The following is a 22,899-nucleotide window of genomic DNA, read 5'->3' as shown; positions in this document are numbered from 1 at the left end:
AAACAACCAAAAGAGAAACAATTAACAAAAAGTTTATTTTTCTTGATTAATTATTAGGCAATGCATTGCTTCAGCGTTACGACGTTTTCTTAACTGCGGTTAAGAACTTACTTTTTTTGAGAAATCTACGTGAGTTGAATCGCAAATGGCTGGAATTCATATATCAATCTAGCATCGGATCGGCACCGATACCACCCTAGAATCTAACTAGTACTAACAATATTAAATGATATCGTTTATCGTTTCCGATCTAATACTATCGGACATCCCTAATTACTGATTACAGTCAATTGTCCGTTACGCGCTGTTAGCATTATTCAGTTGGTCTTTCAACCCTTTGTGCCATTTCGTTGCACAAGTTTGCCGCCATTTTTTATGCTTGTGTGACTGTGTGTGTGTGCATCATAGGGCGAAATGCTATACCCACAGGCGCGAGTTCGAATCTCAACATAAAAATTATTCTTTTAACTCAAAACTGCAATTGCGAGCGCAATATTATCGAAGGGGCCAAAGTATAATACTGTTTTCTTAAGTAGACCTTCAGAGTTGTTTCACGATAGACATAGCACAAACTTCATGTCGCACTCTTAGCAACGTCCGTATTGTCAGCTGTAATGCAACGAAAAAATTTATATTATTTATTACGTTTCCTTGTGAGGCCTACTCAAAAAAAAAACTTTTGTTTCTTTAGCTTAATTGGTTTCAATTTGGTTCGTGTGAAGCATTTGTATGTCATATTCCAACTGAGCTTTCCCAAAACGCAAAGCATAGGACACCGGAAAACGTGCGTCCATTCGTCACCTTTCAAACTTGATATTTGACCACCAACAAGCCACCTGTGTTGCTGGCGTCTTACTGTCGCCGCAAATTGGGCTTAGAATGACCCGCTGTTGCATAAAACAGTGCCTATAGCCATGTTTACAAAGTTCCGGCCAATCTTAAATGGCCAAATATGACTTGTAACTTTCTCGTTTTTATGCCGTGTCATGATTATGGTTTTGACAGGTAGCATATCTAGTCAGAAACCTACGCCAACCAATAAAATCACTCGCGGTTTCCGGGCAACTGCATGGGGTTAGGCGTCGGGCCCAATACACAAGTCGCGGTAGGGCGCAACAGGTATAGGAATAAAAAGAACCCCCTGAATGACTTTTTATTCAGCCAGAATTTTTGCCCCTTATTGCGTGACCTGTGTTTCAAGGTGTTTAACAACCTACCACGACTGTTGCACAGAAACCGTTCAAATAAATTAACACACCGCAATGGTTGCCTGCCTTTGCAGTACAATAATACGAAAACATTATTGGAACATGGGCCGGCGTTTCAATAACTCTTGGAATTAAAACGAAAATACACGCAACAACGTAAGAGCTTTTTCGACAAAATATAAAAACATGTTTTTATCGATCGACACAGTGTAAGAAATACGCTACATTCACAATAAAAAATAGTTATATAAAAAGAGCAGGGGTCACCAATTTTAGTTACAGTTTCACCAATTTTACCTAAAAAGGTCTTTCTTGTAACCAAGCAACAGCTAACTAAACGTATATTTAAAAAAACATTGAAAAACAAATATAGGCCAAAACCATATTACGTAAATATTTGAATTAGGAAATTACGGGAGTGTTTTTATTGAGCAGGTATTTACTCTCTGTAGTAAGGGCATACAAAGACACTACTATAGTGCAGCGTTTGTTAACTTCATGCCGGTGGGTCGCGAATGGGAAAAAACGTTAATTTGTGACCGCTTTTAGTGAACCAAAATGGGTTCCCAAGACAAAATGGCTCGAAAAAAATTTGTGGCTATAGAAAATTTCATGTTGTAGATCCCTTGTTCGAATTAATGGGTATAGACTGCAGCAACGAAACTAATATGGTGGTTGCAATTGAAACTTCCGCAATGTGGCTACTATGTCAGATAATATTCTTATTTATCTATTCTAGGCTATAGAACGTCTAATCCAGACCGACTACTGCAGTTTAGTGTCCCCTGTCACAAAACAATGACAATCTATACGTCTGGCGTTCTTACTAAAACACTTTCATAAAAAGCAAAATGTGTTCGCAGCATCTGAACCATTGATTGCTTAACATTCACGTTGTGACGTCATAAACGGCGGTAGTGGAGTTAAGCGACTGGCTATTTGGAGCCGTGGTGTCATGATACGTGGTGTCTTCTTCTGTTAGAGCCGTGGGGTCATAATAAGTGGTGTCTTCTTCGGTTGAGGTCGGAAGAAATGAAGTACTCTTGGTGTGATCTAGATTGAATATAAGCATATTTGTACTAAATTCTAGCCTCACAGCATCGTCGTAACTTGACATCAAGAAAGTGTTTCTCAACCTTTTTGCTCCAGATACCAAAATACTACGCGTATAAGCATAACAGCAACGCATTGCCGACCAAATTATTTTCATTGAGCTTTTTTTAAGCTCAAGTGAACAAAACGTAAGACTTTGGACAATCATAAGTTCGAAATAACTTAATTCAAGTCATGTCTCCGCTTTGCGTCATAAATTTTCCTAAATTTCTGAGAAATCTTGGTGAGAACCAATCTCTAAAAATCTAACAATGTTAAACTGTACTGCAGTCGGCGACCTAACTGTATTCAAAAGTAGGGAACATTTTGAACGTTTCGAATAAACCTTATTGTAATGGCTGGAGGTTGTAGTTAGACAAAAGTAGGGAAAATTTTGTCGAATAAACCTTTTTTTATTTACAACATCTGATTGACGATGCTTTGCGTTTCAGAAACTTTAAAATACAAAAAAAACATCGCTGAAAATCGCAATTTACCGCCTCTACAAAGCCATGGCTGACAACGACTTATTGTATCAGGGATGTCCAACCTGCGGCCCGCGGGCCACATTGCGGCCCGCCTGAAATTTTTGTGCGGCCCGCTAGTCATTTTCACTCCCAAGTAGTATTTTAAACCTTCAATATTAGCCTAATTAAAATGTACCAGTCAGCTTTTAGGGGCGCACTAATAGTATAGTATAGGTAAATATATATATATATATAACTCTAAAGGCCCGTCTTAATAGATTCTGCGGCCCATTAAATTATTTCAAGTGTCAATGCGGCCCACTATAATAAAATGTTGGACATCCCTGTATTACATCAACGCGTTAATTTTAAGTTGTTGATTTAACTTTAACTTTAGTATTTGGGCAACCGCGAAAAAAGGTTAAGGAAATAAAAATAGCCCAGTTTTAGGTTTCTAAAAACAGAAACAGGTATTTAATTTTAAGCATTAAACGGCGATTCAATTTAAAGTCGCGATAGCGGGTTCAGAAACACTGTCTTAAGATATAAAGTCAAAGTTAAACTGTTTCCACTACATTTTCGGCCCCTATAACTATATATAACATTTTAGGAAAAGAACAGTGTGAAAAAATCAACACAGCAATTTAAGCTTGTATTTACGCTTACCTGGCCAAATAGTCGACGTTGCATTTGCAGTGACGTTCAGCGGAATTTGACGACCCTATCGAAAATATGTTAATGTTAGAAAATGTTGTATGAAAGTAACCCTGATGTAGCATTTTAGTGTTAATCTGTCTATAAACCCTATGTAAATATGTAGACCTTAAATTAAGACACAGAACTGATAGCCTACAAGAAACACATAGATTATATTTATCAATTAAATTATATTATTTTTGATATCATTACATCTTCTCCTCACTTCACCAGTTTAATGTAGTTTTAATTGGGTTTTACTTGGATTTAAATGGCTATATTGGCAAAAATTACAGAAACTAAACCCTATGGCTAATGACCATATTTATATCGTTGTCTTAGTGCATACTGTAAACATGACTTTTACAGGGATCCAAATATAAAATAATTAAATGATGTTGGTCCAAGGTCGAAACACAACCAAAACCGTTTTTAAACCTGAACAAGGCTTTTCACAAATATTGGGTCAAATAACAAATAAACCGTGACATCCAATTTACAGCTTTTTAACGGACTCCGGCCATAAGCCTAAAAGATAAGAACAACATCAACGGCGGAATAAAGCACAGTTCGGAATAAGACGAAAATAGGACTAATACCTATAGTCGTAGGCTACTACCGTGCAAATCGGAATAAGTCCTAAATCCATCGGAGAAAGACCCAAATTGTCAGAATCAGGCCTGAAAAAACTTTGCCTAACCCCAAACCCACCACGCTCCCCTAATAATTTCAACCCTTATCCACTTTCTAACCCCACCCGTTACAAACCAATAACCCCAAACAGAACCAAAAATCCGGTTCCAAAATAGCGGCACCCTAACGGCACCGGTTGAATTAGGGCGTCCAAAGTTCGCCACCAAAGTGGCCGATGCCAGACCGACGGCCATCGATCGTTCCATACCCTTTATCTGCACTTTCAGGCGGTATTTTGGCCATATGCCCTATTCGGATGAACTTAGGACGGGCAGATGTAAGTCTTATTCAGACGATTTCAATCTTATTCTGTACTGCATATTGACTGCGTATTTCACTGTATTATACGTCGTTGGTCTTAATACTACGGTTTTGTGTCTTTTTTCTGGTATTTTTGCTTTTCAGGTCTTATGGTGTGTTCCCTTTTAAACTACGCCAATGCAAGTCATTTTGCTTAGTTACCATGTAAGTGCTTCCTATGATAAACAGTGCCACAGCCGCGACAAATAGAAGAACAGATAGAACGAGAGCAAAGGTCATGGAGAAAACACAGCACGAAGTGTGGCCTTTCTCTTCGTTGATCGTGTAACTCCTTGCCGGGTAATCTGTGAGAAAATATCTGTATTGTTGGTGATTTCGTAGAAAAAATAGAAAAAAAAATAGGCGCAGGTTGCCATTTTACAAAAATTGGGTAAAGCTTTTATTTAAATGAAAATAAATACATTAACATATTTAAAAATTAATAAAGGGTTACCATACCTAAATAAATATAGAAAACCAAACAAAGCCAATAAAATCTATTATGTTAAACGGTATATGGTTTTATATATTTACTAAAAGATTAAATGTTCTAATTATTTTTTTACCAAGTCAAGTCGTTTTAAATCTAAACAAGTCACAAAATTCGAATTCAATCTCATTTGATTGAAGAATTATACAGGAATTGATGTTGCACCAAGGCAACATTCCGCATTTACGTTCGATCGGGAATGGCTCAACACGAAATATGCACGTGTTATATACTTCAATGCATATCTTAAACCCCTAAAAAAGCGTCCATACAAGCCAACGTTTTGTGGAGTGAAATAAAAACGATTCCATTATTTTATCATAGCAATAAAAAATCAGTATCAGCCAATATCCCGCAATGCCTTGATAAAATTAGTCTAGTTTCGATACCCATACAAAAGCGTATACAAAAGTGAACAAACTTTATCCGTTCGTTTCATTTTTAAAGATGTGTCACTTTGTTTGACCATGCATACAATGATATGAAACTGGTAGCCTATTATTCCAAACAAGGAAAGCTTCCAGTGGTTCAAGTATTTCCGTAAATGACGTACTTCTGTGTCGCAGCATTGTCTAATACGTCAAACGCAATATAGCTACGCACAGGGCCGCGAGTCATGTTTCTATAAGCGGCTTTTAGAATGCTAGCCTACACTTTTTTACTTGTGGTCTACTTTTAGCACAGGTTAGCAGTAAAGGCTTGCAATATTTAACAACATATGAATGATCAGTTTAAATCCAAAAAAATAAACGTTGAATAGCAATTCTGTAAAATGAATGTATTTCACAGTGTTGTAATGACTTAAGTCAATGACTTGACTTAAGTGCACTTAAGTCACTGTTTTTAAATGACTTGACTTGACTTAAGTCATTTGGGCAAAATGACTTGACTTGACTTAAGTCTTTCGGACAAATGACTTTACTTGACTTAAGTCTTTTGAACAAATGACTTTTCTTTAAGTATTTTTTTTAATAAAATTGAGCTATTTGTCCAAATTTTTGCACATAAAACCAAATTGCTTGCTCTATGTCCCCTTTTCCTTGATTTTTAGTTCAGTTATTGTTCATAATCATCGAGTTAAAATTCTAATAGTTTAACGTTTTATTTTGATGACAAGGACGTGACTTGAAGTTGACTTGGTTTAATTATGACTTGACTTGCGCAACTGATGTCTTGGACTGGGACTTGACTTGTTATTTATTTGAAAAGACTTGACTTGGACTTAAGTTATTTTACAAATAACTTGACTGGGACTTAATTCATTTCAAAAGGACTTGTTTACAACACTGGTATTTCACCCCATGTTAATCTTTAACGGCCATTTCTTGCTTCAATTAGGTATTTTTATATGATACACAACAGTAAGCCCGTTTATATGCACGTTTAAGCCGGATTCGAATCTGATTCGTTAATTCATTCTCTCTCGTTTTGGCGCTGGAATGAATTAAGTTCTCTCGTTTCCTAATCTGACAAAAGGAGTGGTTTTCAATCCGTTCTCCGCTTAATCTGTTCGTTTCGCTGACGGCCGGAATTGTTTGATGTTGAATGACCTGCTTTAACGCAGTAAACATCACGCCACTTTTGGGGCATTATGACGTAACACGAACGGCTAGTCGTAAACAAAACAAGTTTAGCGCATAAGGAAAGAACATTACATGCACTCGTTAGAATCAGATACTAATTTGTGACATAGGCGCTGGTCTACAATCCACAACATATAACATTATTTGGGTTAGGATGCGGGTTTGGGTAGGTTTAAATAGTAATAGTTGGCCCACCCTCACCCAAATATTGTACTTTGCTTTAATAATTGTCTCAACGCTGTGGTAGGATTCTAGGCCAGCGCCAAATACAGTTTTCATTAATGTTTGGTACATCTTATAACCTTCTTTTGAGGTTTACTGGAATATTACGTAATAATGCATATCAGTGCAGTTTGTACACTCAAGCTGGCTTGAATTTCGCGCCATGTAATTATGACGCTGGAACGGATTACTTTTCAAGCCGGCTTGAACCTTAATCTAATCTGCCTGAGAAAGGTGCATATAAACAGGCTTACTGATATTGCGCCACATTTAGCGGTTATTTCATCGAATCAATCAATAAACCTTTTTCAACGTGTTATTCTAATCTAACGATGAAAGCTTGTATTGCTACGTCATAGTGTGATTCATTAGCGACGTATGGAAGTATGTTTGTGTCTACGCCCACTAAACTACAAACTTGCATAAAAGTAACACATTGGAATTGCTTTGTTTTATTTCGTATTTCGTAGGCATATTAATGACAAAATGTTTGGCCGACGCAAATAAAAACACAAATAAGACCTAAACGGCCAGAACGATGTCATAACTAACTCCACCCCTTAGTTTCATCACTCAAACATAACCCAAGTTCTAACCTTAAACAAGGCAAACTTTTCTGTGTCAAAAAAGCGGCGCCCATCATCCCTTACCCTCTAACGGTTATTTAAATGTCATTTTGGTCATTTCGATCTTATTTTGATTAGATTATGCCTTATTCCTACGAATTCACGCTTGGCTATTATGCTTATTTTGTTTCATTATGCCATTGGTCTACTCTAGATTGTAGAAATATAGACAATTCCCAATAAGATGCTTTATACGCCTTATTGTATGTTTTTAGTGGGCGGAAGACCCCTTTCCTTGGATCCGCCCTAGCATATGCTTCAGTTTACAATCTACATAGTGTTGTAAACAAGTCATTTTTTTTAAATGACATAAGTCCCTATCATCTTTTTTGGTAAAATTAGTTCAGGGCAAGTCTTTTTGAATAAATGACAAGTCAAGTCTCAGTCCAAGTCATCAGTTGCCTAAGTCAAGTTCCATTCAAGTCAGAATTAAAGCAAGGAATTAACTACAAATCAAGTCCTTTCTATAAAAATATATCGTTAAACTATAAAAATTGGTAAACCTATTCGATTATGAGCGATAACTTAATCAAAACATAACAAAAACGCAACATACAGCGGCCAATGGTCTTACTTAAGTACATTTCAGTGTGTGACGTCATTACATGCCAATATCTGCTGCGAAGCTTAAGTTTTCATTTAAGCAAATCTTTATACAATTTGGTTATTTGTTATAACTTTTGTACATAAGACAATTGCCTGCTATACGTTGCGTTTTTGTTAGTTTTTGGAGTTTACCAATTTTTATAGTTTAACGCTTTATTATAACAAGGACTTGACTTGTAGTTGACTTGCTTTAAGCATAACTTGAATGGGACTCATTTGCCCAATAATCCAAAAGCCCAATCGCCCAAAGTCTTTGCTATTTCAACACACTGCCAATATCTGCTGCGAAGCTCAACTTTTTATTAAAATTGCCCAAACCTCATCTCAGTCTAGTCTTTGTCATTTCAAAACTGCCACTTAAGCGCCCTTAAGTCTTTGACTTAAGTCATTATAACACTGCCAATATCTGCTGCGAAGCTTAAGTTTTCATTTTATTCGCCCAAATCTCTCCTCACTTAAGTCTTTGTCATTCCAACAGTGCTACTTAAGTACGCTTTTCGTCTTTCGACTTTACTTAACTTAAGTGGTTCGAAGCTTAAGTTTTCATTTAATTCGCACAAACCTCTTCTCGACGCTTGCCCGATAGCTTTGTACTTGGGCGGCGGGTCGTCGACTGGCCCACGCTGTGCCTCGAATACGTCATCATTGGTGACGTCATCCAGGAATTCGTCGTCAAAAGCGTCGTTGCGAAACTCGCCCGGCGAACTCGCGGCCGCCTCTACGTCACCGATGTACACGTCATCGTAGTCGTGATTCATCGCAAATTCAACAGGCTAAAAAATTGTTTTTTCCACGTTTTTAAACTCGGAATAAACGAAGTTAAATTCAAAACTTTAAGCAAACCTGAAGTAACCTATACTTTGCAGTATGTAGCCTACAACAAATAAGAAATTCTTAGCAACATTTATTTCAAAAAAAGACATTGTTTTATTATAATGAATTCGAAAGCTAAAAAGGGTCGAGTACATCGACATCATTTTGAGTCTCGACAAGAACTTGTGTTATCTGAAGGTAGGCCTAATATGAATTAATCAGATGCTGTCGATCTACTCGAATTTTTCGGCTTTGCAATTCATTATCAAGCTACAGTACAGATCAGTGCATAGTGTACCCAACATATTGTTTTATTTTGTTCTTTTGTTTAAAGTTGCTTGCAGCAGACAATTGTTTTTTGCTTATTTATTATGCGATGTTTTATAGGAATTCTGTATTCTTCAATTTTATTGTAGTGGTCAAGCAGTTTCCCCGAATTTACTGTGATTTTCAAACAAAAATGCTATTCATGTGTTTTTACTGTTTCACAACAATTTTATGTAATAAGTGTGCTTTTGTGTAAGAATTCAATATATAATTTTAACAACATGTAGGGGCGTTTTAGTAACACTGAAAGGTTTCGCGTTTCGGTTACGCTATTATCGTTCGACCTTGTTTAAAGATCTGTGACATATAAATAACAATAATGGTTATTTCAAGTTCTAGACCAGGGGTTCTTTAACTTTTTTCGCCGCGGACCCCTAAATTGGTTTTTTGCTTCGCGTGGACCACGGTAAGCAAGAAATTAAAAAATTGACGTCATAATTTGACGTCGTTATACAAATAGACTGTAGAAATCTGCAGTTTTCAGTCCACAAAATATGAAAAGGAGAATAGAAATAGAGACATTCAGTGCAAAAACGTTTTATTTTTAATTAAACTCTTCTCTTAGAAAAATTGATTACCGGTACTTCCTAAATATAGGCCTACACCAATATTTCAATTTGGCCTTCACGGACCCCCTAAAACTAGTTCACGGACCCCTAAGGGGTCTATGGACCCCAGTTTAAGAACCCCTGTTCTAGACTTACCGAAAGCTTAATGTGGTTTATACCCTAAAAAACTACTGAATAAAACAACTGCGTCCGTTCGAAGCCGTTAATAAACGTAGTAACGGAAAACTTCCATAAAACGAACGTCTTAGCACATTTGCTTCGATGCTATATTATAAGGCATCCTTAAATACGCAGCCAAACAACGAAAAACAACTATTGCTTATTGGAAGTAAAGAGGCCTCAACTATAGAACTACGGTTAACAAATTGTTTATACAGGAAAACTTATGGGTTAGCATTTGACTAACACGTGAGATCAAATTACGTCAAAGGTTTCTGACGAAGTGTAGACTGTAGGTGGCACAAAAATAGATTCGCTATGAGTAAACTATTTTATGCGACCTGGACATTTTGCAAATACGGTTGACCTACACTTGTAAATAAATATAGTTGCTTTGTTAAGCTTCTACATAGGCCTTTCTGTGTATCAGTGGTTCTTAACCTATGGATGACCGCCCTAAAAAAGGCTAATTTACAATTCATATAGTTACAATTTGGACAAAAAGGAATCAGACGCTATATTTGAACGTTAAACCGCAAAAGTACGTATCAGCTTGCCGGCCTTGTCGATTAATAGCCTAAGTGTTTAATGTTTATTTGAATGAAAAGGGTTAGCCTACTATGAATATATCAACAGCAAGACAATTATTTTTATTAAGGTTTGTCTCAGGAGTAACGACACAAACAAGAACCTTAAGAACCACTGCTGTATATAAAACGGCAATCTCTTTTGGCTGCTAATCGGGATAAGGTTCTGCACAATTTGAATAGCCTAAGCCTCAGCTGCCTTGGTTTTCAGGAAACAATTAGAGCTTCTACGCTGCGGCGCTATCACCTCAATAAATGAATCTTAACACCTGCCGCAATATGATAAATTGAACTCCTGTGTAGACTACTGGCAGTTTGCCACGAGAGAATGATAAACTGGAAAACGAAGCGACGTAGTTTCGGTTGTGGATTATTATTATTAGCCTACTCAGAGAATCCAGTTTTTGAAACGGATGTAAAAGTAGCGTGGGCGAAAAGCAGTCACATTGTTAGTCAATGGGCGTAATTTTCCTACATATGTATATTCGTATTAAATATGCCTCAGTTGATTAAACATATGTCAAAATTGACAAAGACACCAACGTGTCTGTTTTTGTCTGCTTCGAAATGCGACAGTATCACATCGAATCTTCATGTAACCTCAAAAGTCGTGGTTTGTCAACAGTGAACAAAATAGTGTACTTTTTTCTCTTGTTTATTGAAAATCTCATAAAAAATATTTTCCTTAAAACCAGCGTGTTTTTATTTATATTTTTTCTGTTAAAGGCGGCTTAATTTTCGACTGACATGTCACATATAAAAACACACTAAATTTTAGATCCTAAAGCATATGTTATTAGTCAAAAATTAATAAAAACGCAAAAATAGTTCTAACATTCTTAACACAAAATGGACGCCTTACGAAGAACCACAAGAAACTTTCTTCTATTTTGGCGCCAAATTTCAAGAAAATTGCTCTCTTAACTTTTTGCACGAGAAAATGGTAAAGTTGACTCTGCTACTTTGCTTGTTTGTAAGTTTTTCTGTTTGCACAATTCTTAAAGCAACCCTCGGTAAGTTGCTTAATGTTTTACCCTTTTAAACTTAAATAAATTAGTTATCTTCAATCAGCATACAATAGCAATAAAGCGCTCAGATATGTTGTTCGGCCAGTCTGCATTCTACCAGGTTGGAAAGGCGCAACATTTTTGTCGCCCTAATGCCTAATGGTTTTCAGTATAGTACTTAATTTTCAGCCGTGCAAATAACCCCCCCCCCCCAACGCAAAATCCAAAGTTTCCAATCTGGCAGGTGCACGCCCGAATTTTTTTCTAAACCATTTGGTTTGCACACATAAATTAGTAAATTAAATTTTTGGTGAAACAGTCCTTTAATCTTAGAAAAAACTCTTCAACGAAAATTGTGGTAGGATTTCCAACCTAAGGAGTGCAATAAATATAATGTAAAATAATATAATCAAAAAATAATTGCACACCTGCACAACTCCAGTTTCAAGTTTTATGTTTCTCCCCATAACAGAAAAGTAAATAACGTTACCGGATTTGGGGAAGGGTCAGCCTTGAATGGTTATATAAAGAGACCGACCATTTCTATTTTAGCAATATATAAGTTTGAATTGGCGAAGAAAACAGAGTTGCAAGGAAATAATCATATCAGCACAATTACAACTTTTGCAAAAAAACTAAGTAAATAAAACACAGCTACGCACATAGCATTAAATAATACATACATGTCATAAACTTAAAATATATTATTTAAAAAAAAACAAAAAAACATCAGTTTAAACCAGGGCTGGGGAGCCACCGTAAAATAACATTAGCTCCGGCTCCAGCTCTAGAGCCATCAGACAATTATTAAATGGCTCCGGCTCTAGCTCCGGAGTCATAAAACTCAATCCTTTGGCTCCGGCTCCAGCTCCGGAGTAGTAAAACTCATATCCTTTGGCTCCGGCTTCAGCTCCTGAGCCATCAAACACACACCCAATCACTCCATCTCCAGCTCCGGTGCCACCAGTCACTTATTCAATGGCAAGTTATAAAAATTGCTTTTGGCTAACTACGTTGGAGATGGAACAAAATATAATTTGATTTAGCACCACAAATTGAAAAATGGCTCCATCTCCACAAAAATAATAAAAAGGGCTCCGGCTATGGCTCCAGCTCCACAAAAATAATAAAAATGGCTCCGGTTCCAGCTCCAGCTCCACAAAAATAAAAACAATGGCTCCGGCTCTGGCTCCAGAGAAAATGCTTAGCTCCGGGCTCCAGCTCCGGCTCCCCAGCCCTGGTTTAAACAAGGTGTTGTGAATGCACCGAAATAACCATGCGTTAAATATCGCCCGACGGCGACCACCCGACAGTAATTGAGTAATTAATCAAATGGAACGCGGTTGCAATCAAACTGAAATTTGAGATAAAACAAAAGCAAAACACCCTGCGGAGCAAATACAACGGACCATGTGGTGTCAGGTAAAACAAAACAAAAAAACAATGTTGTTCTGCGCACCCGATATCTTGGCTATGAAAAATTAGACTGATTTATGTAGTAATAAGATGGAATTAGGGCGCTGGTCTAGAATCCTACCACATTTATGAAATCAACGCACAATATTTCTGTTAGGGTGCAAATTAGCGTTTGGTTGTGGGTGGATGAAATATTATTACATCAATTACTTAATAATAATACTTGACCAACCCGAACCCAAATGCTAACCTGCACCCTAACCCCAAATAATGTACGTTGTGGTAGGATTCTAGACCAGCACCGAAAGTAGATAAACTCATTAAAACCTTTATCATCATTTCCTTTTTATCAGCTATGCCTTTATAATTAAATTCATAATATCTTGAACAACTTTATATCTATGAATTAGCATGTGGGATGTAGTTATATGTTCATTAGATTAGATATGTTAAGACTTGAACTTGTATCAATGTGTATTCAAATGGCTGGATATAACTCTTCCAAAATGCCACATTAGGATGTCAATCTTAAGATGTACTAAAAGTGAAAAAATTGCTCGATTTGTGCAAAATTTAGTGGCTTTGAAGAAAAACTCTTGAAAGAAGGCATTTTTTGAACTATTTTAAATTCTTACACAAACAAATTGTATAATACTGAAAATATCTATCAGATAGTTTTATTAGTTTGCCAACACGAACACAGAAAATGTTCACAGATACGAAATTGAGAAATACCTAATATGTGTTAAAAAAACACAATAACTGTGAGTATTTTGCACTACAACGTTTATAAAACTTTGTACTATTACCTGTTTACATATAGAAGGGGTATATGGTGAATAGATGATAAACAAACGTATTTCGCAAAGGTGGTTGTTACCATTATCTATTAGTGTGATTTGATTTGTATTTCTCCAGGTAATAAGTACTTAGAATTGACACAACTCATAGACTCTAGAACAGTGGTTCTTAACCCATGGGTAATTACCCACAAGTGGGTAATCAGCTGAACCAGAATTATGATTGTAACACACAACGTCCCAGCTGAAAGTGATAGATTGCTTTATTACGTTCACTTTCTTTGATGTTTTGTGTCCTTTTAAATCAACCAAACAAGCACAAGGATAGTTTATCATTTTTACAATTGTTTCGTCATAGTGATTATTTTAGAGGCCGATTTTACTTATTTTATTTTTATGTGACGTAATAGTAAGATTCTTCTTGTATCCGCTAACGGCTAGCCTAGCTATTTTTTTTATAATCAGTGCGTTGTTGGTGTTTATTTTGAAAGGTATTCTTAGTGGAGTTGTTTGGAGTAGTATACAGTATCTATAGGTGTGAATTTAGAGCTAGTGTTCAGACGAGCGAGCTATAATTTGTTGAATAACGCTGTTTTATATTTTTACTATGGTAAAATAGCCAAGTGGATAAAATTAGATTTTGGGTAATGGGACTTTGATCTGGACAGAAATGGGTAATAAGGGAAAAAAGGTTAAAAACCCCTGCTCTAGAAAGTTGCGCCACCACAGTTCTGTAGAAAAATTGTTAGGATAATTGAGCTTATGGTACTGAATACTGATATGCAAATATTCATTATTAACTGAATATAAATTTTGTTTTCTGCAGAATTCAATACACCATATCACCTTGGCTATTACGACGTGAAGAGATTTAATGAAACCACACGCTTTAAAATCCCAAAATCCAGAGACATTTCATACGTAAGTAAATTGTGAAGAAAAAAACACACTGATTTACGTTAACAAGCAAGGGACAACTTGCTATTTCTTGAAAGTAGGAGCTTTAATACATCTCTTAAATAATTAAAATAAAATGTTTGTGCATGTTAGATTGTCTAGATGTATTCTGCTATGTTTTCTTAGTGGAATTTTAACAAACATTTTTAAGGGTTTGTCTATAGTTTACTAAGCTTCCTATGGTGCTTTAAAGAAATTCTGGCCAAAACATATAGCATTTAATTTCAAAATATTCTAAAACCTAGTGGTTTTGCAGAATAGATTGTATGTTTTTTTTACTGGCTTATATTTAACTTTCCATTTTAGCTTCTGGGATGCTTATCGATAGAGACAAGTTCAAAATCAGACTTTGATATTACATTTACAAGTGACACAGACCAGCTGGTCGAAAACGAAGCCTGGTACAACACTGTGCTGGTATGTTGAGTTTAAGGGTTCAGTTTATTATTTGTTGTAAGTACATTGCTTTTCATATTTCGTTTGAAAAACCCCATGTTTTTTTTGAAATTATTTAAATAGTCTTCAAATTTATATATATGTGTGCATGTCTAAATTAAATTATGCTTTTGAAAAGTGCCATTAAAAAACAATTAAAAAAAACATTGTGTGTTGACCATTGTGTAACACATTGTGTGTTGTATTTTAGGTCTTTGAAAACCTGTTCTTTGAATTTCTTGAATCGTTTTTATAAAACTTAGTGGTAAGCCTGTTAAAGAAATTCTATAACTGGACTTTTTTACGCTTTTTAAAAAAAAAAAAAGAGCTGCAAACTTTATTTTTCAATTAAAGATTTCACTTTCATTCAGGCTGCTACCAAGAGGTTTTGGCGCTCACAAACCGGCAACAACTACGTGGTGTCGCGATGCATCTCACCTTTCCGTGAGACATATGTCCTTGTGTCGCCTCATTCTACCTCAAAAGTAGTCGTGAAGACATCACTAAAAAGTGGGCAGACTGCTTTTATTTTGACATCTTCTCTCTTAGTTTTGATATGACAGTTTATAAAACCAGAGTTAATCATTGATTTAGTGATGATGTGCAGTGTTTTTTTAAGGTGTTTTGGGGGACCGAAACGTTCCCCCAAATTTCTCCAGCGGTTTTCCAAATTTTGGACTTCTTTTTGGTATTTAAATGAAACACTTGCGCTCCCTTAAAACTACTTAGCGGTCACCAAAACCAAACCTTAAAAAAAACCTGATGATGTGTATGAATTGTAGCAGAAAACGCGAAATGTAAAATCTAAACAATTTAAAGATGTTGCAAGAAAGCAGGTATCTGCACAATTGCTTTATTTTGTAGAATTTTCAAACCTTTGCATTTTATTAGACAAACTTGCTGTTTTATTCGTAACAGATTGGTATGCACTTTAAACAGCACTGACATAAATTTGTAAAAGGAACATACATAATTGCAATGTACTGTAGTTTATATTAATGATTTGTTACAGCTGTAAAAAATCAAACTTTACATCAGATTCCTTTAAAAAGATTCACTGAACTCAGTCAGCCTTATTCAGGCTTATAATAAGCAAAGTGAAGGCTGAAAAAACAACTAGCCTGTGGTGAGATTTGAACTAATGACCTCCGGAGAATACTAGCACCTGAGATACCTAAGCTCAGAGGGGAGCCAGTCGAGAAAGAACCAGAGCACTGCTGCCTGCTCGTAACCTCATTTATCTTGACTAGCACCCCTCTGAACTTGTGTAGGCCGGTGGTAAAGATTGACATAAATATGGTATCTTATTTCTTGCATTTGAAAACAGAAGCATTACAAGCTTTAAGCAGGATTTTAATCTGTTTTCTTTTTGTTTTTTTACAGGATTTGACATCCACTGTTGTCTTCCACTTGCCCTAGGTCTTTTGTTATTCTTTCTTGCCCCTCAACTTTCGAGGTCCGTGTCATTCTACTACTCAGCTGGGGTCGGATTCGGGATCCTGGCATCTGCCCTTATCTTGGTCTTTGTCGTCAGTCGAATGCTACCAAGGGTAAGATTTCTATTTAAAAAAAATGGTGTATGAAAAAACGAGAGAAAAAACATTATACAATAACTCTTTGCCACCACTTTTAGATTCATTGGCTGGTAAATTGTATAAGTTTAAAAAATGACGTCACAAAGTTGCATCATAACAAAAAACAATCTTAAAAAAAACGCATGAGGCTCACAATCGAGAATCAAATATGCCATAGCATTCCTAGCATACTGATTTTACGCTGAATAGATCAAGTAAAACAGCTAAAAGGTCGCATAAAGAGCGAAAAAAATGTATTTTCATACTTAAATTTGGCTAATAGAATTTAGTAGAAGTTAGGGGTGGCATGACCCAGGAGCCATGTGATGCAACAATGACCCAAGATAAAAACTTTTAGCCACACCAACTTTTTAAATACAGTACAATGAATGTACGACTATAACGAGGCCCACAACTAAATGATGAAACTACACTAATAAAAAAATAGCTTGTGTCCTGCTTAAATGCCTATAAGCGGCGAACAGTTGGCCAACCACTGCCTTAATATATATATATATTATATGCAGTATAAATATATTTAATATTCTGTTATAATTTTCGCAGTTACTTAAATTCTGCCAAAACAAATTATGATACTCATGCGACGATTTAATGTTTATGCTGCTCTGAGTGAATTCTATAAATTAGAGCTCCACCTTTCTTGCTGAAAGCAATGTCAAAAAAATATACAGTTTCTTGTTTAGAAGCCATTCTAAAAACATTTTTTTAATACAACAGAAACAAGTGACCTATACTGTTTTACTCGGCGGGTGGGGTCTTTGCGGATGGCTGTTCTCCTATGTTTGGAAAAACATCACAGAAATACTTCTGCACCATTACATGTTGGTGGCTGGATATCTTGCCTTTGCAGGTAACTTTTTATTTGTTGTCCTGGTAAAAAAATTGTCACTTATTTCTATTTGATGTCATGTAATATGTTAAAAATGAATTAAAATAATTTTCTTCACACTGGTCCACTATAAATGCTTGTAACTCCCACTATATACGTTTGATAACTCTAAACATAAAAAGAAAATAAGATTTTACAAAAGTATATAATATTGTGTTAATTTTTAAATATAATATTGTGTTAATTTTTTTTTTTAAAGTATATAATATTGTGTTAATTTTTTTTTTTTAAATTGGGGTTCGGACCCCCCATTTTCGTAAGTGACATTATCGTTTTTTCGTTTTTGTCAGAGTTTTACTCACCGTCCCAAGCTGCGTGTTTTTTAATGTAATTGGGTCACGCGTCTTAAGGTAACGCGACACCAAAATCAAACGCAAAATGCCGTTTTTCGTCTTTTGTTTGGTCGACCGTAAACGCTAGATAGTTTTTCTCTTTCGCCTTTCGTTATTTGTTCAGGTTAGCTGATCAGCAAGTGTGTGTTCGACAATAAATAATATAAATCAAGCGGTTTCCCCTTTTTTCTCTCTGAAAACGTCGAGTTAGGCGCAGCTGATGTTTCTCGTTTGGTTGTCTGCGTTAATATCAGATGTTGGTGTAGGACTGGGGTCGGCAACCTACTGTAATTTATCGGGCCCGTCGCCTCTTTGACAAATTATACACGAGTTCATTTGAAATACTTTTTGCCTATTTTAACTACGTAAGTGCGAAAAATTATCAGCGCTTCTTTACTGTTAGCCTAGTCCCGTACATGGATCTACCAAAATCAATCACACATATTTCACGTCTTGGTTTAGTTTTTCGCCTGAAGTTAACGATTGCTAAGCGGTTTCGCAGTTGGCGCCTGGCAGGATTGTCGATAACGCACGTGTTCGCTGTGCGTCTAAATGTTCGCTTTTGCTGGACGTTAATAGGCTTCGGATGACTTTATTTCTTGTTTATGACCTCATCACTATTGCTATTTTATGACGTCATATCTATCACTATTTTATGACGTCATTAACGTCAGACGAAAAAACAAAGGGGTATTCCCTAAGTTGAAAATTCGAACTCCCCCCCATTTTTTGAATTTCTGGATACGCCCCTGGTAAAAATATAATCTTTTTTCTCATAAAGCATGAAACCATGTTTTGCATTTAAGGGTTTGTGAGTTTTGCTGTGTGTTATCGCTACGGACCTAGTGACAACACAAGAACACACAACCTGATACAATGGTCAATACAAATTGCCTCTGTGTTTCTCATTTATAACGGCACTCAACTACCCAAGGTGAGAATAAATTAATATGTTAGGTTGTTTTATTCACTTGGGAATATTTGTAACTGTCATCACTAATGAGCTATTTTAAAAGTAAAACTAGCATAATAATGATATTATTGAACATCGTGTTAATTCCTTAGGCTAACCAAGCATTGTTTTTTTTTAACAAGATAATATTTTTGATGTCTTATCTTACACATTTAAGTGTATTTGCCCCCCTTACACATTTAAGTGTATTTTAGACAGTTTTAAATTTCGTGTCAAAAATGAAATATATAATTTATTTTATTCTTTGTATGTGTGTGTGAGAGATGTATCAAATATAAAATAAAAGAATGTGTTTCATACAACGATTGTCAAAACCTAAATAATGCAGAACTAGTCTACAGGTAAAAAAAACATTGTTTTCATTGTTGAACGTTTGTTTAATTCTTCAGGTTTCAATTTTCACCATATTCGTTTAGGTTTCACTATCAATCATATTTGCCATCACCTTGTATTCGATTCTGGACAAGTTTAATACAAAGGACAAGGTCCACGGTGCCGCTAGAATATTAAAGAAAAATACGATCTTGTAAGTGTCTTATTGATTTTCTATTAGATACGCCAAACACGGGTTTGTTTAACTTCTTCAGTAGAAAATACAGGCAAAATAAATGCCAAAAGTTTCATACTTAAGATCAAGGCTGGGGAACCGAAGCGGGAGCTTCAGGGTCAAGTATTTTTAATGAGGCCACTTTTTTAATATTTTTGTGAACCTGGAGCTAGAGAGCATTTATTAAAATGTGTAGAACTGCAACTATGAAATTTCTCTGTATAATACCCTTGACCAGCATATCTTTTTTAGGATTTTTTTCTAGTAATTCGTGCCAGGCAAGACACACTTACAAACCTTAGTCTAAAAAACAGTTGCTAGCAGGCATGATATCGAATAAAAGTAGCTCATCAGGAAATGACACATGTTCCCCAAAGTTTGAATTAAAAACCTAGTATTAATATAATTAATAATCAAAAACACCTCCTCTGGTATTGTATTTGTTAACCAACGTTTCGGCAACCTATTCAAACCGCCTTCTTCAGGGTGAATGACAATAAACGCTCGTAGTACAATATATGAAAACAAAACAAGAAAAAATAGTATGATTCAATGAAAGATGCACACACATATGATATGGTACTGTTATACTGTAGATCCCCTTCAATATGATAGTTGCTTGTACTAACAGAATGTAGCAAGCATTGGTCTATGGTTGTTTCTCCACTCGCTCATCTCTCAGCCTGTGTACTGTGTAGTGTGCAGTTGGTAGAACAGCGGTCCCGGTATGGCCGGAGATCGTGAGTTCGAACCTCACTGCAGGCTAGTTGTTTTTCTAGCCTGCCCTACTGGCATCATTGATCGACATATTCGGCGAGTCCGCGATGGCTCTCGATGTACTAAAGCCTAGTATGTCAACCTATTTGCTTACTAATTTTGCAGCAAATGGGCGCTTGGTAAGTTTGGTGACCCGAAGCCGCGAAAACTGCTGTCAGACGACGAATACAGGCTTCAGGGCGAAATCGCTACGCAAAAAGCGCTCGAAGAACTTCGCCAGTTCTGCCGCAGTCCGCACTGCTCGCCCTGGAAAACGTTGTCCCGACTTGAGTCGCCCGGCAGGTCGGTTTTCGACCAGTTTTTTTTTTATTGATAAAGTTGTAAAAAAGGAATTAAATTTGCTAGTTTTTTTTTTGTACATGCTACATTTTTGGGCTATCTTTTTACATTTTATTTTTGGGTTATCTTTTTACGTTTATTTTCATGACTGTTAAATTCGACAATTCTGATTAGGATGGTAGTTACTACAACGCGTGTTTTGTTCAAACTGCTCGCCTTGAACTCTAAGCAATATTAACTATATTGCTCAACCAAATATCAACTTTGGCAACAAACCTGGTTATTTATTTTTATATCTGACCATATAGGCTTATTGTAATGCGGTATCTTGTACCAGACTCGGACAACTAGATAATTCTACTTTTCTAGTTTAGTGAATTAGAACAAAATGCGACTAATTCTAATTTAATTAGTAAATTGCTTGTGTGCACTAATTCTACTTCTAATCTAATTCGGATTTTACTAAAAATGTTACTTTGTCCAACGGCATTTTAAGTATCTCAGTCGAAAAAAACGATTTGAATTAAAACTCTTTAGTCGGAACGACTTACAGTGTGAAATTTTTAGTCTGAAAAGCATAGGCTATGCCAAAAGGCATAAAATTATAACAGGAATACTTAGCATTCATATTCTTATTAGAATATTTTGCGATTTCAATTAAATTGATTGTGAAGAGTAAATGTAATTCTAGTTAAAATTCGCTTTTTATAATAATGCGGAATTCTAATTCTAATCTAATTTGAGGAAACTTAAAATCATCTAATTTTAATTCAAATCTAATTTTAAAAAGTTAAAATAATTCTAGTTGTCAAAGGCTGTCTTGTACACCCCATCACCCTTTAAACATTTTGGTACACCCTGGGATGTACAATACACCTGGTTGAAAAGCATTTATTATCTTATTCCAGGTTCGCGAGTTTCGTCGAAGGCGACAGCCACGTCATCGATCGCGAGATGACGTTGTACGAGCAGGACTTTGACGACAGCGATGACGTCACGCTGCCGCTGAGCGAGGAAAGTGATGACGAAAGCATCGACCTCGTCAAGCAGGAAAAGGATTTGATGAGCGAAGATGACTTGGAGTAAAAATTTTGCTTTTTTCGTACTAAGACCGTTGACTCGGCACGAGTATATTTTTCCACTTACTCGGACGAGTACACGAGTATTTTTTACGGGTCGAGTCGTAAACGGTGCAAGTATAATTGTCCTATTTGTTGAAATGCCTTGAGTATTTAACAAACTTACGTCGCCGTTGTTTTTTTACCCGAATTGACCTAGGTTTTGTGGCCAAAATGACCTAACTTAATTTAAGTTAAGCAATATAACATAGCTTGACGTAGGCCTACTTTGAAATATTTTTGGGTGATTTTTTGTGGCCACCTTAATTTCTGCCTGTAAAACACTTTGCTCGCAATATATGACGTTTTTGTTGTTTGGTCATTCACGAAATCGTCCATAATAGGACGAGTTTACCAGTTTTAATAATTCAATATTTTTTCCTGATGAAAATGGGACTATAAACTTGCTTTAAATATGCTGTTGCTACCAGGCATAGTATACTGAAAAGAAGTTCTTCCGGTATTTTTTTTTAATTTATCCGACTTTACGGCCAGCTATTCAGGATGCCTTAGTAGTGGTTTTGTTGTATTCCCTGATAAAGGCATCCTGGATGGGTAGACGAAACGTAGGATAAAATAAATAAGTCACTATAGACTTACAATGACAATCACTAGAACTGGGACTTGACTTGAAGCTATATATCGCAAATGGCCAGACTTGACTATTAGTCATTTCAAGATGCCTTGTTTACAACACTGGCGCATACAGCTGTGAACACTAAAGTACACTTATTGTGCAGGTTGACCGGTTATATTAACAGAGCGAAGGTATGTTAAAATTCCATTTTTATCCAAACGCCAAAAACAATGGCCACGTAGATCGTAAACATCGAATAAATGTTTTTTATTCTGAAAAACAAGTGTCTGCTAAAATAGATAACTTTTCACTAAAGTGAGTGTGATTGCCCGTTACATGTCCAAATCCACTTATTAGGAATATTTTCCAATTCCTGGTGTTTTCTTTAAAAGTTTTTGAAAAAAGTAACTTGTTTGATTTATTCTTATCAATTCGAATGTCGTTGTTCGTTTGCTATCGTATAAAAAACGGTATCTCAAATATATTGAAAAAAGCATTACCGGTACATATCTGGTCGTCTTTAGCGCAAATTGTTGTAAAATGTTATTGTTTACACAAGTTTCAATAATATTTCTCTTTGTAAAAACTGTTTTTCAAAGTTGTTATTTTGGTTGTAGCTTTTTGACGTTTAGTTAAGGAAGTAGGCAAAATCAATACTTTTGGTATATTTTCTTTTCCTTTTGTCCTCCCAATTATTTTCGTTCAATAAACACTATTTTTTCATACTTGTTAACAAGTCCTGTTGAATTATCCCAATGT

General features: G+C 35.9%; 2 protein-coding genes across 4 annotated transcripts; one reads left to right on the top strand and one right to left on the bottom strand.

Moving 5' to 3' along the window:
- Positions 1–1,336: 1,336 nt before the first annotated feature.
- LOC146145734 (uncharacterized) lies at positions 1,337–8,975 on the bottom strand. 2 transcript variants are annotated; one of them, XM_083390269.1, is made up of 5 exons: positions 8,827–8,975; positions 8,546–8,756; positions 4,619–4,761; positions 3,434–3,488; positions 1,337–2,261 (listed from the first exon to the last, which is right to left on the bottom strand). In XM_083390269.1, exons 2-5 carry the CDS (start codon positions 8,739–8,741, stop codon positions 2,098–2,100), a joined length of 558 nt encoding a protein of 185 aa, XP_083246395.1. In that variant the 5' UTR covers positions 8,742–8,756; positions 8,827–8,975; the 3' UTR covers positions 1,337–2,097. The 2 variants fall into 2 exon arrangements, with proteins under 2 accessions (XP_083246395.1, XP_083246394.1); XM_083390268.1 differs by having other exon boundaries at positions 8,546–8,974.
- A 2,228-nt stretch (positions 8,976–11,203) lies between these two features.
- LOC146145733 (nuclear envelope integral membrane protein 1-like) lies at positions 11,204–22,865 on the top strand. 2 transcript variants are annotated; one of them, XM_083389968.1, is made up of 10 exons: positions 11,204–11,451; positions 14,488–14,582; positions 14,925–15,035; positions 15,425–15,563; positions 16,437–16,603; positions 17,366–17,498; positions 18,676–18,803; positions 19,259–19,368; positions 20,272–20,448; positions 21,354–22,865. In XM_083389968.1, the coding sequence occupies exons 1-10, from the start codon at positions 11,379–11,381 to the stop codon at positions 21,529–21,531; spliced, it is 1,311 nt and encodes a 436-aa protein (XP_083246094.1). In that variant the 5' UTR covers positions 11,204–11,378; the 3' UTR covers positions 21,532–22,865. The 2 variants fall into 2 exon arrangements, with proteins under 2 accessions (XP_083246094.1, XP_083246095.1); XM_083389969.1 differs by lacking the exon at positions 20,272–20,448.
- The last annotated feature ends 34 nt before the right edge of the window (positions 22,866–22,899 follow it).

The sequence above is a fragment of the Ascidiella aspersa genome, chromosome 5, assembly GCF_963924565.1.
Source record: "Ascidiella aspersa chromosome 5, kaAscAspe10.2, whole genome shotgun sequence".
NCBI lineage: Eukaryota > Metazoa > Chordata > Ascidiacea > Phlebobranchia > Ascidiidae > Ascidiella > Ascidiella aspersa.
This window is presented reverse-complemented; position numbering and strand designations above follow the sequence as displayed.

Bases quoted from the DNA above. Each gene is read 5' to 3' on its own strand.
- LOC146145734 (XM_083390269.1), bottom strand. From the start codon at position 8,741: ATGAATCACGACTACGATGACGTGTACATCGGTGACGTAGAGGCGGCC. The intron at 4,762-8,545 runs GTTTGTGCGAAT...ATTTTCTCACAG, and splicing joins CGGGCAAGCGTCGAGAAGAG to ATTACCCGGCAAGGAGTTAC. The intron at 3,489-4,618 runs GTAACTAAGCAA...TATTTTCGATAG, and splicing joins TCATAGGAAGCACTTACATG to GGTCGTCAAATTCCGCTGAA.
- LOC146145733 (XM_083389968.1), top strand. From the start codon at position 11,379: ATGGTAAAGTTGACTCTGCTACTTTGCTTGTTTGTAAGTTTTTCTGTT. The intron at 11,452-14,487 runs GTAAGTTGCTTA...TGTTTTCTGCAG, and splicing joins AATTCTTAAAGCAACCCTCG to AATTCAATACACCATATCAC. The intron at 15,036-15,424 runs GTATGTTGAGTT...ACTTTCATTCAG, and splicing joins CCTGGTACAACACTGTGCTG to GCTGCTACCAAGAGGTTTTG.